A 17,602-nucleotide genomic window follows, 5' to 3' on the forward strand; every position below is an offset into this window, starting at 1 on the left:
CTCCAGCCCCCCGCCCGCCCCCGTCCCTCCTCTGGCTGCTTTCGTTTTCTAGAAGCCTTTTCTACTGTATATTGTTATATAATGTCAGCCCGCTCTCCCCCCTTTTCTTTGAAAGGTCTGTTTGCTTTTCGGTCCCCGGAGATAACGCCGTTCTGGGCCGGGCTCCTGGGAGTGGCGGAGAGAGGGAGGTGGGGACACGTGGGAGGTGTGCCTGGCCTCGCTGCTCCCGAGCGTGGGGTGGGACCTGGCAGGGGGGGCCGCCGGTCATCCCAGGTGTAGCCTGCGAGGGAAGGGGCGACAGTCGATTTCTAAGTCCGCGGTAAACAGAAATGACTTTTTTCTTGCTAACAAGATGTAGGGCATCTTGTTCAGCTCAGTTGACTAAATCTTCTATGTAACTTCGCTGAATAATGAGTACTATTGGTTATTCTAGGTTTAAAAGTGCCTTGGGTGGATCATTTCGTATTTCGTCCTCCTTACATGTTCACTCTTGATTAACAATTTCTGTTTTACCATGAGGTTTCTAAACTCTTTACTTTCAAAAAAGTTCCAATAAAAAATGTCCAAAAACAGACAATTCGGGAACCGGTGAAAGAAGGAAGACCTTAGGCCTGTGAGGGAAAAGGATGACACCACGTAGCGGGTAACGTCTGATTCCAGAGACAATACTTTTGGACTTTAGGGATTTTATCCAGAAAAAGTGCATAAGTGTCTTCACCGTTTTCAGGAAAATCAAATTGGCCAGTAGCATCCATCCTCCTGCCAACTAATGAAAGATCTTATTTATTAATAGCCATTAGGTAAAGCAGTTTAAATTAACCACATTCCAAATCGATTTCAATTGCTCTTAGTGAGTCCAGCATTTGGAATGCAGCTTCTTAGGTAATTCCCGGTACCCTATGCTCATTGAAAGCTGTATTTACTTTTTCTCTTCCAGAATTTAAAAAAGCAATATATTTATAGGGAGTTCTTTGAGCTTCTCATATACTGGTTATTATGGGGCATGATAGTCCTTCAGTCTCCAACTGCTTCTATTGGGTAGGGTTAATTAAAACCTTTTTGTGTTTATTTACTTTTGCCTCTGATACGTATTAATAGGCTCTGATTTTGTACCTGGCGTTTGCTCTTCCAGGTGCTGTCTCAATTGGAAATGAATGATCTCTTGACAATGTAATACTTTTCACTCAAAGCCCTCTGACTCCCTGAGAGGAAACGTTTCCGTATCTGAACACTGTGCTGTGATGAGCAATTTTAATAGGATTGAGTTAGAACAGGCGAGGAGAGAGATCTCCGATGTAAGCTACCGGGCGCCCCCAGTCTGTCTCACACAGAACCCCGCGCCATTTCTGACTGCCTGTGAATTTTTCAGGTGTCTCCTAGAAGTTTAACTGTTGTGCATGTTTGAGACCAGTTGGTGGAGTCTTTGGGACCAGTTGGTGGGCGTCAGGGGAAGGGTATGGACAGGCGTTCAGAATGGCAGGAGACACATTCTACTGAGGCTGCTGTTGCTTGGCTGGTCCCCACTTGCAACCAGCCTTTCGTCCTTACAGATCCATGGAAACTGGAGGAGGGGGCACAGAGATTCCTGGGGAGTTTGCATTCTGTGTCAGAATCAGTACTGGCACTGGAGTGATGATGCCACGAGGCTTAACAGAAGTGCCGTCTCTATAATGCTGGCTTTAATCACAGGTGGTCCTCAAATTCGAGAGTACGTACTATGTTCCTAATATAAAAAAAGTTTTGAACAGATCCACATTGGCATTTTTGCTCTTTTCAGCAATCATAAGAATGGAAAAAATCGGTTAATTTTGTGTTTGCCTTGCAGTTTCAGCCACAAGTGGGTTTTATGTCGAATGGTGAACATTTCACTTTCTTTATAGACCCAAATCCCTATGCTATGGTTAGGGATCTCCCAGTTATTACTTTACAATCTTTTTTTCTTCATTCAAACATAGCTTCTAACCAAACCATCATAAATTCATTTTCATTTGATCTCTGTATGTGTTTTTTCCAAGAGTTCCCAAAAGTCCTCACTAGCAGGTTGTTATGGACCTTTCTCTGCATCAGTGTTGTGTTACATGACGACTATAGGAATAAACGTGTGCACTGGGATTTTATTAGCTACTGTTTGCAGCATCATTTTTGTGTCAGCTCTGTGGGAGTGTGTGTTTGTGTGTGTGTGTGTGTTTGGTCTCCATGGGTGTTGCTTCAACTAGGCAATTTGAAATTTCAAGAAAATAGGAGGCCCGTCCTGGCCTGATGCCTCAGTTGAGAAAAATTATGGGGCTGTTCAAACTATGGAATATAATGAGTTAGCTAAGAATATTTGTCTCTGCATTGCTTTTAAGTCCCTTATTTATCCCCGACAGAGTGAAATTAAATAACTTTGACCAAATTAATTTGCTAGAGATTCAAAGAACCAATAGCTTCATGCATAGGAAATGAAATACCAACAGGCTAATCATTGAGCAAGATCCAGAGGAAATGCCAGTATTGTGTGCTCCCTGCCTGCCTCTCTTCTGGCCTTCCTTTAGGAATTTATTGAGCATATACTATATGGTCCCCTATTTTGATTATTTAATTTCATGTTAGTAGAATTCATCATCAAACATTAGAATCTGTGTTTCCCAGACAGTTACAGAGAGGCAAATAAAAAATGTGAAAAGAAAAACAGAACTTCTAAGTTTAGTGTTAGACCTCCTTTATCTGCAACTCTTCTCTCACCCCACCTCTCGTGCCGTACCTTGAACATATGGACAAGGAAGTTTGTCCAAGAGAAATGAACTTACTGGAACTCAGCAACAGGTGCTGATACTGTCTTCATTCAATCTCTGGAGAAAGGCAGGGTAGAGATGATTATTCCCACATTGAAGACAAGTGACAGAGCCTTGGAGAGGTTAACTAATTACCTAAGGTCACACAACTAATTATTGGGAAGGCATCTGTCTGCAAAGCCAAATTGTGCTGCTTCTCCTCCAAGTATAGAATACTGGTTATAATACTGGTTAAATAGAATGTTGGTTAAAGGCATGGATTTTGGAAGGACAGACCTCAAGATTCTTACCAGCAGTATGAACCTGGGCAAATGATTTGTCTTTTTTAATCCTTGTTTTCCCAATCTGTAAAATGGGATTAGTAATATCTACCTTTAAATGTTGTAAAGATTAAATGGGAAACATATACTTAGTACAGTATCCTGTACATAGCAGGTGTACGTATTATTAGAGTAAACCTTAGAATTAGTCCTCCAAGTTCTCTGCTCACCCTTTTCTGAGAGCATTTTAAAGGAGTATGTAGGTTAATAAGCAAGTGTGATGGTGATAGCATATCAGGGCTGAAAAGATACAGAGTTGTTCAGTCTGCCATTAAAATCAAGACATTTGTGTGAGTCCCAGGAGCCTGTGTGAAGCCGTGTGGCTTCTCTGTTGCTCCTTCAGAATGGGAATCCTTCAGGGATGTCTGAGAACCAGACCCTGGATTTCATCTCCATTTTTGGAGCCACTATCCCAGAACCATGAAGACAATAAAGAAAGCTACTAGAAGCAACTTGATGCAACACTATACTCCTTTTCAAGTGGGGAGGGGCTGCTTCTCTTTTGGCATCTTTTATTCCTCACATGGAGCACTGATGAAAAGTGACAGCATTTCACAGCCGTATTTAAGAGGGAAAGGAGGAAAGCTGATTGCAGTACCGTCGAGACATCTCCCTGCTCCTTGTAGTTATTAGGAGTGTTAGCAAAGACTCTATGCAGCATCCCTAGAATTGGAATTGGAAAGGATCAGTGAACATTTACAATTTCTTTCTTTCCCTCTGAGGTACACACACGCATTTCACAGCCGTATTTAAGAGGGAAAGGAGGAAAGCTGATTGCAGTACCGTCGAGACATGTCCCTGCTCCTTGTAGTTATTAGGAGTGTTAGCAAAGACTCTATGCAACATCCCTAGAATTGGAATTGGAAAGGATCAGTGAACATTTACAATTTCTTTCTTTCCCTCTGAGGTACACACACACACACACACACACACACACACACACGCAGAGCCTGCTTTGTTTATACAGTTGAAATTTTGAAAATAAAAAGTCTTTGGTCCTGAAATTTCTTTTGTTGAAATTTCAGTCTCTTGGTCACAGGGGCAGAAAGAAGGAAACAAACTGGGAGGCCAGGTGAGGTTTGTGTTTTCAGGAGCATCATATGAGATGAAGGGAGGCCTGCTTAGATCTCGGGTTTGACTGTGTCTCCTAATTCTGTGCTGTCACCACAGACAAGTTTGGAGGTATTACTGGGGCTCAAACACTTGAGGATGTGAGAACATTCTCAAATTTCTCATCACTAGAAGTTCATTGATGGTTTCTTTTAAAAAAGCCATATGTTTTCTTCTTTGTCTCTTTTCCTCCCTTCCTCCTTCCTTCTTTCTCTCTCCCTCCCTACTTTATTCCCTTCCCTTTTTTTTATTTAGCTAATCCTCTTTGAAATAAATGATGACTAATTGACTAACTGATAGTCACTATAACTGGGCTCATGTTTGCCTTGAAGATGGATTGGGGCTGTACCCTGTAAATAAAAGTGTCATTTCCAATGTCTCCATCATAAATGGGATAACTTCTATTTTCTAGTAGAAGATGCCGCCCTTATAACACCTAAGGACCCCGTCTTTTCTCACCTCCCTCCCCCACCGCCCCATGCAGAACTACATTAAGTTGTCCACCATCTCAGAAGACATCTGTAAAGTGTCACATCTGCTTTTGTCCAAATGCTGGCCATGCTGTGCACCATGGGGTTGACGTAGTTGATACAGATGACCACGGGATCTTACACTGAACGTTCCCTGTTAACATGTAGGTGGGGTCGGGGACATTTATAACCCACGGTGGTTCTACAAGAATTTTAGGTGATTTCAAAACCTTATTATGACCTCTTGATTTGAATGCACTAACCCATTCATTTGTGTACATGATCAACACATGTAAGCTCCATGGAAATTGGGACTTTGGCTATTCTGTTCACTGCTATATCCACATTGCTTAGAATTCTACCCAGAACATAGTAGCCTCTCAGTAAATATTTGCTGTTTAAAGAAGAAATGATAATATTGAAACACTTTGGAAAATAATTTCGTTGTGCTTCAATTTTTGCATTTTGTAAAGTTGTGTACATTCATAAAATTTAGAATTAGTGTCTTATAGAACACATTTGGCCCAGAAACTCTGATCATTTGACATAATTCATCTGAATTCAGAATCAAGTATTATCCCTTTTCAAATGTGTTAATTGAAGTAGAGGGAAAACTTTTCTTAGTTACTTAGGAAACTAGTGATAGGGTTGGGATATTCTCTTGACTAACCAAGACTTTTTTCTAGTATCTCTTTATTTTTGAACAAAATGCTTTAAGCAAATAAAGCCCTCTGTAATGTATATGAATGTTACATAACAACCACCAGCACCTAGAATAATTTCCCATTTTATAGATTCTTAACTTTGGATTTATCTAATAAAGCTGTTAAAGATACTATTGACTACACATGTTTTATTGCACTCTCTCTCAGCTAGTGAGAAGTGATACCAAATTACACAGAAAGGACTCCTGTAGGTTTCTATAATAGGGTAGTGATAGTTAATTGTTTAATGGGCCATATCTGCATATCCTGGAAATTTTTTTCTTTTGCAGTACAGTGTTGCACATAATTTATTCATGGCAGAGTTATTATGTCTTAGCAAGAGAATTTAAATTAAGGGTTCCGAGGAAGTGCGTTCATCCTTTTGTAGCTGAGGTTGTTAGGAAAGCGAAAACAGTGGTGGATGATAGATACTTATAATTACTTACATCCAGGAATTTGGATCTAATAAAATGTCATTTGGTTCAGGTAACAGTTGGGGACCATCTTAATGCTTTTGTTTACTTCTTCACTAAATATAAAGGTTAGTCCCTGTTCAAACTTATTTTTATAAACTGGATGATCTTCTAGCTCTTCAGTTTTCACCGTTAAAAAATATATTAGATTCAAACAGATTATATGTAATACATGTGCAAGTTTTGAAGTAAAGTACTGTAAAGAGCACCCATGAAACTACCACCTGAGTCAAGATCAATACCAGTGCTTTTGAATCTACTCACGTCCTCGGAGCTGGGTAGGTCCCCAGTCCCATCTCCTGGCCCTCCCTGAGGTCGTCACACTCTGAGCTCAGTTGTTATCAGTGCTTTCCCTTTTTTTCCTCATGAGTTTCAGATATGGGCATAACCAAACAATAGGTTGTGTAGTTTGGCTTATTTTTCATTATAAATATTGTATCATGCCATATGTAGTCTTAAAAAAAAAACCCATTGATTTAATATGTACTTAACGTAAGATAGCATCACAGCATAGTATTTCAGGCAATCTATTCATGAATACATTTAATTCTGCAGGTGGCATAACTTTTTATTTTGAAATGATTTCAAACTTCCAGAAAAGTTGCAAGAATAATTCAAAGAGCTCTTGTATACTCTTCGTACAGATTCACCAGTTGCTAACATATTTCTATACTTATTGCTGTCTCTCCCTCTCTTCCTCAGTCTTGAGGTCTGTTATATGTTTTCCTGAACCACTGAAGAGTAAGTTGAGGACATCATGCCCCTGTATGTCCAAATATTTCAGCACATAATTCTAAGGAAAAAGGATGTTCTAATATAAACACAGTAATAGGAAATTTTAGGAAACTTAACATGGATATAACAGTCAATTCAAATTTTGCCATTTGTCCCAATATTGTTGGGTTTAAGTTTATCATCTTGGTATTTGCTTTCTATTTATCTAATATAAATTTTGTTTCTCGTTTCTATCTTCAGCCCTCTTTTACATAAAATGCATAATTTTAGTATTCTATTTATCTTTAAGAAAATTTTAGGCTGTTTCTTTATGCTATTTTTAGTAGTTGCTTATGAGAGTACAATATATATCTCTAACCGATTACAGTCTACCTCCAAACAATAGTATTGTACCTCACAAATAATGTAAGAAACTTAAAACATTATAATTCCACTTACTCCTCCCACCCTTTGTACTCTCATTACCATATATTTTATATCTACATAGGCTGTAAACCTGGTAATATTATTTTCAAGCAGTCAATAGAGTTTAAAAGAAACATAAATAAATATATAAAATATATAAAATAAAGATACTTTAAAATAAAACATACACATATATAAAATATAAAACATGCATACACATATAAAATAGAGATAATTTAAAATGGGATTTTATATTTATCCTCATGTATTTACCATTTCTGGTGCCCTTTATCTCTGCCATCTGCATCATTTCCTGTTGGCTTGAAGAAACTTTTAGCATTTCTTGTATGCACGTCTGCTGATGACAAACTCTCTAAGTTTTTGCTTTTTCTGAAAATGTTTTTTAAGAACATTTTCATTTTTAAGGACATTTTCACTGGATTTAGAGTTTTAGGTTGGCAGTTTTTTTCTACCAGACCTTTGACAATGCTGGCCCATTGTCTTCCGGCCTCTTTTGTTTCTGATGAGAAGATAGCTGCTATTTTTTAGCATTTCTCCCCTTTGTGTGATGTATGCTATTCCTCCAGCTGATTTTCTTTATCTTTTGTTTTCTGTAGTTGAACCATGACATACTTATGTGTGTTTTTTTCTATATTTATCCTGCTTGGGGTTTGCTGAGCATCTCAAATCTGTGGATTGAAATCTTTCATCAGTTTTGGAAATTTTCATCCATTATTTCTTCAAATATATATATATTTTTTTGACTCCTTATCTCCTTTCCTGGAACTTCAATTACTTATGTATGATACCATTTTATATAGTCTCATATTTCTTAGATACTTTATTCCATGTTTTTTTTTCTTCAAATCTTTTTTTTTTCTTTTTGTGTTTCAGTTTGGATAATTCCTATTGGTCTGTCTTCAAGTTTACTGATCTTTCTATGTTAAGCTATTTTTGTTATTTTTTATTTTGAGCATTTCTACATTTGTAAAAATAGTTTTCTTAAATAGTTTTTTATCAGGTTCTATTCTTCTGAAATTCTTCATCTGATCATGTCCATGTTTTCCAGTAGATCTTTTAACATACTTTTTGTAGTTATCTTAAAGTCCTTGCAGAATAATTTCAACATCTCTATCATCTCTGGATCTGCTCCTTCTGACTGTTTCTTCTCTTGACCATGGGTTATGTTTTCTTCCTTCTTTGCATGCCTCATAATTTTTTATTTTATGCCAGACATTATGTGTAGAAGAATTAGAGGCTGTAGTAATTTAAATTCTTTCTTCAGGCCACTAGTGTGTGGCTGAGTCAGTCTATTCTTCTGAAATTCTTCATCTGATCATGTCCATGTTTTCCAGTAGATCTTTTAACATATTTTTTGTAGTTATCTTAAAGTCCTTGCAGAATAATTTCAACATCTCTGTCTATTCTTCTGAAATTCTTCATCTGATCATGTCCATGTTTTCCAGTAGATCTTTTAACATACTTTTTGTAGTTATCTTAAAGTCCTTGCAGAATAATTTCAACATCTCTATCATCTCTGGATCTGCTCCTTCTGACTGTTTCTTCTCTTGACCATGGGTTATGTTTTCTTCCTTCTTTGCATGCCTCATAATTTTTTATTTTATGCCAGACATTATGTGTAGAAGAATTAGAGGCTGTAGTAATTTAAATTCTTCAGGCCACTAGTGTGTGGCTGAGTCAATGAACCGGTCTGTATGTGGGATCCGAACCCTCGGTGGGAGCGCCGCCGCGCCCCCAAGCGGCACACTGTAGCAGTGCACCACCGGGCCGGCCCTGAGTTACTAGTTCTACTTGCTGAGAAGTGATTGCCTTTCCCTGTACTAATTGTAGAAACAAAATGGGTCCCCAAAATGTGTGTTCCTGGCTACTTTCTTGACAAAATCCAGTGTACTTTTTCTCAGTTTTCATTTTTACCTTTCTCTTCCTGGTATGAGACACTGTGACTACATTTGCTTTTTTGGAATTTTTTCTTCCTTTAGCTTCTCAGATGCTAATCTTGTACTTACCTTTAGCTATTTCTTTTTCTGCTCTGTAACATCTGTTCTTTCTTCTTACCCTTAGTTTTGTCATTCTGCTTTTCTCACCTTCTTGAGAAAGTCTGCACTGCCGTGGTGGTCGCTCTGGCCTTTCATACGTGACTTTCTCCTCTCTCTCTCTCTCTCTCTCTCTCCCAGTGCTGCGCTTAGAGCACCTGCCCTCTGGGCTTGCATGTCCTCTTGCCTGTAGAGGTCTCTGCCCAGGGTCCTCAGATTCCCAGAAAGCAAGTCATTGAAAACGGAATGGCTTGCAGTTCTTTCTGAATAGACACCCCTCAAAGCTCCGCCGCTGTCAGGAAAGAGCACTCTCCTGGTCTCCAGAACTGTGCCCTGGAAATGTTTTCACTTTTCCCCCTTTCTCACCTACCTCAGTCATCACACTGTACTAACCCTTCTCTTTAATGTCTCCTCAACTGCATTCTTCCGCTGTTTCCATACTTAAAGTGCTGGTTTTCAGACATTTCCACAACTTCTTTGACACTCTACCCATGAAAAAGGAGAGTCTAATTCTACTTCTTTTTGAATATGGGGCAGTCTGTGTGTGCAGATAGCATGTGGCAGAACTGATGCTGTGTGACTCCGAGGCCAGGTTAGAAAATATGATCAAGCTTCCACCTGGTTCTTTCTCTCACTTGGGACGTGCACCTTTGGAGCTGAGCTGCCATGTAAGAAACCTAGCTGCCTGCACACCCCCCTAATACAGAGACTATGTAGAGGGAGTTTAGACCACATGGAGATCGAGGTGACTGTAGAACTGAGTGAATGAGCTTTCACATGATTCCAGCTACCCCCGCCCCCCCCCCACCATTTTGAGCCACCCTAATGCAAGCCAAATGGAACAGATGTGGGTGATCCCTGCTGAGCTCTGCCCAAATTGCAGATTAATGAACAGAATAACATTGTCATTGTTTTAAACCACTATGTTTTGGGGAAGCTTATTATACAGCTACAGTAACTGGAAAACTTAACTACCAGAAATTCTCAAATGAAGTGTTGGGACTGGTTTGGGGTGTGCAGTATTTAATGTGAGACCAACAAAACTAAAGTTCTAATGCTGAAGTTTGAGAATTAAAAAAAAAAAATTATGGTAGATTCAGGGTCTGCTTTTCTCACTCACGTTCATTCCAGTATGCCTTGGGTAGGAGAGAAAGGAGTTGCAGCTATTTCATGCACTGTATTTGTGCCTGATCCTAGTCCTCCCTTGGGAGAATCTCCTTCATTTCATGTGTCCTGGTGGGATGGTGGCTCAAGCACCGGTGGTCTCGGCCCTCACACCCCATGCCTGTACGGCAGTCCCCCCTTGCTTGCTCTCTGTCTCTATTATCCCACACTCTAGCCTTAATGTCCCTAAGTTCCCTCCCACACTGTGTGTGATATATTTATAGTGATAGACTCATACACCTGTTGTGTGGGAAGTAAATCCATGCAAAACTGTTTAAATCTGGTATTCAAGGCCTTTCTATTTTTCTCACAATTTAATAAGAGTGGTAGATCAGAGTCTCCACTCCCAGAGATCTCTGTGAGTAGCAGTCCTGTGTGTTGATCTTGGAGAGGGTTGGATGTAGAAGCACAGCCCTTGGGGAGACACCTCTTTGACACTGTTGTGTACTAGGCTGTTTATTCTTCCCTGGGTTGTCGAGAAGACCAGGGGCCTGGGTTGCCTGCCCATCATGCTTTTGATCCACTGGGGCCTTTTCCCTAATAGCCTATGGTGGCCTCGTGGTTTGCAGAGCCAGGCTGCCCTGCAAGTGGGCAACCAGGCAACTGATGACCTCCATGATCTGAGCTTTCAAGTGGTCCTCAGATTTGCATAATCAAAACAATTTATCATCTTGAATGGTCCTATTTTGGAGTCTTTTAGTGCCATGAGTTTCCCACACACACATTCTTGATGGCAGATAAGGACATTCTTTGAACATATAAGCCAAAGTCTCGCTAAATTCTGCAGCTATATATGGGCTATTTGTCTTCCTAAGCAGGGAGAGTAATTGTTTACTTGCGTTATCTCACACTTGCTAACTTGATATACTTTCCTGCTTCTCTTTAAGATTGCAGCCCATGTGAATTAGATTTCAGAATGGTCCCAACACACACATTCAAATGGTGTTGACTACTCTAGGAAACATACTGTGTCTGTGTCTGTGTTCTTATTCCATTAGCTATAAGCATATTTTTCATGAATATTTCACAAGGTATGCTCTTATCTTTTTGAAGGTAAATGTTAGAGAAGCCCACTTTTCCATCATAAAATTATTACCTAGACAGGATTAACATTGTTTTATACAGAAACTATATTTCTTCTTAGGCTCAAAATAAAAAAAATAAAAGTAGGAAGTATTATATTGACAGTATATACCTTTATCAAGCTAGGAAACTATTAATATTCTATTTTTTAAGGGCCAGCCCCGTGGCACACTCAGGAGAGTGTGGCGCTGGGAGCACAGTGACGCTCCCGCCGTGGGTTCGGATCCTATATAGGAATGGCTGGTGCGCTCACTGGCTGAGCACGGTGCGGGCGACACCAAGCCAAGGGTTGCGATCCCCTTACCGGTCACGAAAAAGACAAAAAAAAAAAAAATTTCTATTTTTTAAAAATTTATTTAGAAGTGGACATAGCAACCAAGTAAAGAGTCCCACTCATTTATAACTAAGATCTTCTGCCTCTTGGCTGCAGATGATCTTAGTGGCAAGGGATGATCTAACAGGAAAATGTCACCTTCTTGAATGTGCAATTAAGACTCTTCTTTACTCTGTGTGAAATTGTTCATTTTAGGATGTTGTATGGGTTTGTTCGTATCACCCAGAGTTGACCCTGGTTGGTCTTGTCAAGAAAGGTGTCAAGCTTTCCTGAATGGCAGCCCCAGTTACACATAACAGGGCAGAGTTAAAGTGTGGAAATAAATGAAGGGTTTCTGTCCATGTTCTCTTTCCGTAGTATTGGTTTTCTTTTGCTGCCATAACAAGTGACCACAAACTTAGTGGCTTGAACCAACACCAATTTATTATGTTACAATCTGTAGGTCAGAAGTCTGATACAAGTCTCCCTGGGCCAAAATTAAGGTGTCAGCAGGGTTGCTGTAGGGGAAAATGTGTTTCCTTGCCTTTTTCACCTTCTAAAGTTGTGGTGTGGCCCCCTTGCTCCATCTCCAAAGCCAGCAACGTCCTACCTCCCTGTGTCTTTCTTCCATAATCACTTCTCCCTCTGCTGAAGCCGGCAAGGCTCTCTGCTTTTAAGGACCCGTGCACTTACATCGGCCCAATGTAATCTGGGAGAACCCTCCCAGGGTCCCTAAGGGAATCACACCAGCAAGGTCTCTTGGCGATGTAAGGTAACATACAGGTTCCGGGGATTATGATGTGGACATTTATGGGAGAACGTTACTTGGCCTTCCACACCCCAGGCCTTGTTGTTCTCCAAATTAAGCAGGACTTGAAATTCTGAAGACTTTTATACAGCCCTCTGAGAAGCACTTGTTAAGCAGATGTAATGAGATGAGGGCACAGAATGGGCCCCTTGGTTTTCTGTGGAATTCAGAGATGAGGCCGAGCATCTCAGGGACTGAGTGGACTCGCAGAGATGAGGCCGAGCATCTCAGGGACTGAGTGGACTCGACTTGCCTGGTTAATATCGCGGGTAGGTTCCTGGGGAAGCCGACTCTGGGACAGGGTTTGCCTGCAGGGCATTTACCAGGGCATGCGCTGGGATTGACACCTGTGGGGGAGTGAGTGTAGCAGGGCCAGGCAGATGCAGTCACAGCAGAGTTTCCTGCCATCCTACTGGGCAAGGGACCAGGCCTTTGCACCCCTGCATGAACCGACCATGGCATGTGGGCTACCCCAGGAAGGGGGCAAGACCTTGGTCCAGGTGATTCTCTTCAGTTGCAGGCAGCTTCCTGAGAGGGACTCAGCTGAAAGCTGGCAGATGCCAACATTCCCAGCAGCTGGGGAAGGAAAGCTACAGTCCTGAGAGAATAGGCAGTAGGAGCTGGGGAGGGTTGGAGGGACTGTCTGGCTGGCCACAGCGTTCACTACAGTTAACAGCAATCGAATGTAGCAGGCAGGTCAGCTGCCCAGTGGGATGAGACAGGCTTTGGGGAGACAAGTCCAACTGCAGGCAGAGACAGGTTCCAGCCCAGCAGGCAGGAGGTGGGATTAGGGCAGCCCCAGGTTGGCCCCAGGTGGGCAGAGGTTGGGGTAGAAGAGGCAGAAGTGGACAGTGTGACCTGATTTGGTAGAGGTTGGAAATAACGGACATGTGTCAATAGAGAGCAGGGTCCCAGGCCCAGGACTGTGGTTCAGGAAGAAGCTTTTTGCCCAGGATGTGGCTGGGGCCCAAATGTGCCTGGGCAAGGCTCTAGTTCTGGAGGGTTGCAGAGCAGGACCTCAAGCTCAGGGAACATGGCAATATCAGGGCAGGGATGAGGCACCAGGCATAGTGTTGGCGGGAGCAGCAGCCTGGTGGCAGGGGAAGGGTCCCTGATGGTAGTTGGAGCTTTTGCTGCTCCATCCCCTCTGGGTCTAAGTCAAGGGCCTGCTGAGTCAGGCTTCATTTGGGGGGAGAAAAGGGAGACGGAGGCTGGAAACCAAGCTGAATCTAACATATAACTCACTTTTCTCCTCAGTGTATGACAGACTTGTCTCCCCCAAAGATTTTTAAATATTTTATTGTTTCCCCCTCTCCCCTCCTCCTAAGACAGAATAATAGGCATCATTACCGATGATCTAGGAAAAGCTAAGGAAGTACTCTTTCCTCTGACTCAGGAAGACTATGAAGATGTTTTATAGGAACATAGTCGATTGTATAAAATTAAAGTGTTTGTTCTTTGTTTTAGAATAAATATTGCCATTCTTATTTGCCTTCCCTTTTTGGTTGGAGGAAAGGTTTCTGTAGTTATAACATCTCCTCTACAGAGAGGGTTGCTCTGTGCATCTGCACCGACCACTAGAACAGAAGGGAAAAAGCTCTGACTGTGTGTGTGTGTGTGTGTGTGCGAAAAACGTGACAAACACTAAGTGCGGGTCTGGCAGGCAGCTTGCTTGTTTCCACGGTATCCACAGTCCATTAGGTTAATTCACCCTCCAAAGAAAAATGGCTTTACTTGAAATGTCTTGTCTAACACATTGATCAGAATGATTAGGACATTTATACACCAATGTGGTTTTCTGGAGGGGACCTAGAGGACTCTGTTTTCCAGCCTGGCTGATCGGACCTTGCTTTCCCGATGAACGGCACTTAGGCAAATGGACTAAACCATCCCTCTGAACAGGAGCCTCATCTCCATTCCTTTCAGGCCACTTATTTTTTTTCCAACATTTTTCTATGTCTTTCTTCATAATTTTTTTCCTTTTCCTTTTGTTAGTATTTCTTGTCCTCTTTAGTCAAGAAATATTTGCTGAGTGTGGTTGCATGCCTAGGACGCTCGGTGCTGGGTAACCAGGGGTGCTATTGTCTCGTGTCAGGGCCAAAGATAGTAATTTCTGCATGTTTAAATAAGCAACATGAGATAAGAAATAAAGACGTTTGCCCTATCTGTCGTGTGTAGTTGTATGCGTATACTCTTTCTTGAGGCAGGCTTAGATCTCTTATAATTTGTGCCTTTTCCCTCATAAAATTTTTGCTTCAAAGGTACAAAAACAGTTGTTGTTATTATCACTTACATAAAAAGAACCCCCAGAAAGTCGGGTTCGTGAGGAAGAATGATCTGGAACCAGGCTCTCGGGTCTTTGAGTACTTTCTACTCCGGGAGCAGGGCTTCCCTGCCGGGCTGTGGCTAACACAGACAGTGGCTCTCCCACATGCTCATTCCTTTGCATATCACAACTGTTGGGAGGCTGCGCGTCATCTTCCCCATCCTCGTGACCCCCTTGCCAGGGACCAGGCTGTCGGGATGGCTCTGATCCCGATGTCACTCACGGTGCCTACTGCAGGTGCAGGTCCAGTTTAGCTAGAAATGAGCATTGATCTGATTCCTTTGCATGGGGACAGAGATGATGACATTTGGGGCAAGGAGAGTTTTGCTCAGAACCATCAGTGTTGTCACTATCAGGGCTGAATTAAAGCTTTTCAAAAGCCATAAACACTGAGAAGTTTATGTGGTCAACCCCCTTCCTCATCACCACATGTAATTTATATATCAAAATAAACTGTAAAACACAAATTTTTACTTTTTCCAGTTGCAGAATTCTGAATAAATTCATTGAGGCTGAACTTTTCTCACTTTTTAAGCCCCTTCCTTGCTGCTGCCCTAGACCTTGTGTGGTCTGCTCGGGGGAGTTCCATGGTCTCACTTGTGGAGGTTGTTAGGACAGAGCCAAACTGCAGCCACTGCCCTGCTGGCCTCTTCTGTGACCCTCCTTGGAAATGGTTCTCCTCCAGTGTGAGAAATGCCTCTGTCATCGTTTTAGAGCTGCTGCCACCACTGTGCTCCATTCTCCAGAAGGTGGCAATGGGGAGGATGGCTGCATAGCCCCCTCTGCACCCTACATCCTGACCAGCAGGCTTCAGACTTTTAGAGGGTGACCTCCACGAAGATCCAGGACTTATGCATGTGTGCATGTGTGTGCATGCCCACACATGCACAGATGGATATTTCACCAAACGTACTTACTCTGACCATGTGCAGTGCACTCTAGTCTATCCCACTCTGTGGTTTTATTCTAGCATATTTCACTCAAATCATGCTTCTTGACCACTCCCTTGATTTTATGACCCACGTGTGCACCTTGAAACCCAGTGCTCCACACCCCAGCACTCTTAGTTACTCATTGCTGCTGCGGATGCTGGGTTCTCCCACATGCTTGCCTTCCTTCCTGTTGCCCAGAGTTCCTCTGCCCACCTCCAGCCATGAGCCTATGAAATGCAGACAGCCATCTCCCCGGTACTACTCAGGCACACGTGCCTTAGGATCCCTCCTGACACCCCTGATGGTGACCTAGTGCCTTCCCACTATTCCCACTTTCTTCCTGTGACTCCAGCTCTTCCTGCCAAGTGCCAAGTTCACATTCCTTTCTTGTACACTGGTCTGTGAGCTCATGGAGCTCCAGGTCTTATTGATCTTTGATCTTGTCTCTTGTGCATCTGGTGCTAGTATGTGGCCCACAGTGGGCACTAAATCAGCGTTTCCAGAACTGCATTAAAAAATGCCCTTGAGTGGAGGAGCCAACCCCACCTGCCTTTAAACCCAGGCACATCCACTTTAAGGTTTCCATGCGTGTAGTGTCTGCATGAGCCTCATTCATTATTTATTTGTCACATACTAAAGCCCCTCCACAAGAAGCATCAGAATGACTGTTTTCAGTAACCCAATGTTTAGATGTAGAGTTCAAAGATAAATGGAAACACTGTTGTTTCAAGTAATGGACTTCTAACAACTTTTTTTTAGATGTATAAAAGTATGCAAAAATAGGTGCTTTTCAAGATAATGCTTTTATCTTGTTAGTGTTGATTATAGTCAATCTCTTGGTAAACTGTATTCTAGAATTTTACTGGCTATGTACAGGAATCAATCACTTTTACTTCTGATCATATAAGGGTAGAGCTGGGGAAAATCCCCCCATTTTACAGGTGAGGAAACTGAGGCCCAAGAAGCAAGATGACTTACACAAGATCACACAGCTTCATGACAGCAAAGGCAGGGTGAGCCGCTCACCTGCTCATTGCTAGTCTGGAGTTTTCTCCACCGGATCATCGCTTCTTCGTGTAACCAAGGTAACGAAGGGGCATGTGCGGTTCCTATCCTCCTGTCAACAAAACCTGTCTTCAACGTGGAATTCTTTGGACAATTTCTTGCTCTAAGCTTATGTTTCTTTCTTAGGAAAAGCGATGGGCAGATCACTATTTGAGCCCTCATTTGAAGATGTTAATATTCTCGGGCTGGCGATGTGTATACCATTGCTTTCTGAACTGGACCTGTTGCATGAACAATAAAGAATTATGCTAATTTTCACCTGAGTTCATAGAGTTGGCTTTATTTTAGAGCACTTGCTCTCATTAAAGATCTTAGCACATAAAAGGAAATGTAAGTAGAATTCCTAGCAAGCACTCTTGGATGGGAAAGAGGTTTTAAACAAAATTTCTTTGTTTTGTCCCTTTTAGCAAATACCATTTTGATGCGTCACAAGCTGGAACAAAAGTAAATAACCTGCGAGGTTATGAACCAAAGCATATATTTTGTGAAATTTGTGGTCATTTAGTTGGTTAGAATGGAATTGTCACTGAAGGGATTTTTTGGGTTTTTTTCCCTTCCATTTTTAGCCCTTATACAACCTACGTATCTAGGAAAGGGGAAGAGAGTCGATTTCTTTCTTCTCTGCACCATGAGTCCACAGCTCCTAGGACCCTGCACTATTGTCTCTTCCTTAAGGATTAAAAAAGGGTTTGGAGTTGGCCTGAGAACTCTGTCTTCATTTGTCACATTGTTTCTGTGGGAAAACACATTCCCTGTTTCAAACAACCAACTTACAAATTAACTTTGGGGTGTGCCTATTCACCAAAAAAGAAAGCTCAATTTTTTTGAAGAGCTCATTAGCTCAGCAGAGCTCATTAGCTTAGCTT

The 17,602-nt window shown here is 41.8% G+C and overlaps 1 protein-coding gene across 1 annotated transcript in view; it reads left to right on the forward strand.

Moving 5' to 3' along the window:
- Positions 1-16,992, forward strand: part of ZDHHC14 (zinc finger, DHHC-type containing 14) — an 18,294-nt gene extending 1,302 nt beyond the window's left edge. Inside the window, exon 2 of the mRNA XM_008569900.1 lies at positions 16,613-16,992. Coding sequence (XP_008568122.1) covers positions 16,613-16,616 — 4 coding nt within the window. The 3' untranslated portion in view covers positions 16,617-16,992. The remainder of the gene's footprint in view (positions 1-16,612) is intronic.
- The last annotated feature ends 610 nt before the right edge of the window (positions 16,993-17,602 follow it).

This window comes from Galeopterus variegatus, unplaced genomic scaffold (assembly GCF_000696425.1).
Source record: "Galeopterus variegatus unplaced genomic scaffold, G_variegatus-3.0.2 Scaffold541, whole genome shotgun sequence".
Lineage (NCBI taxonomy): Eukaryota > Metazoa > Chordata > Mammalia > Dermoptera > Cynocephalidae > Galeopterus > Galeopterus variegatus.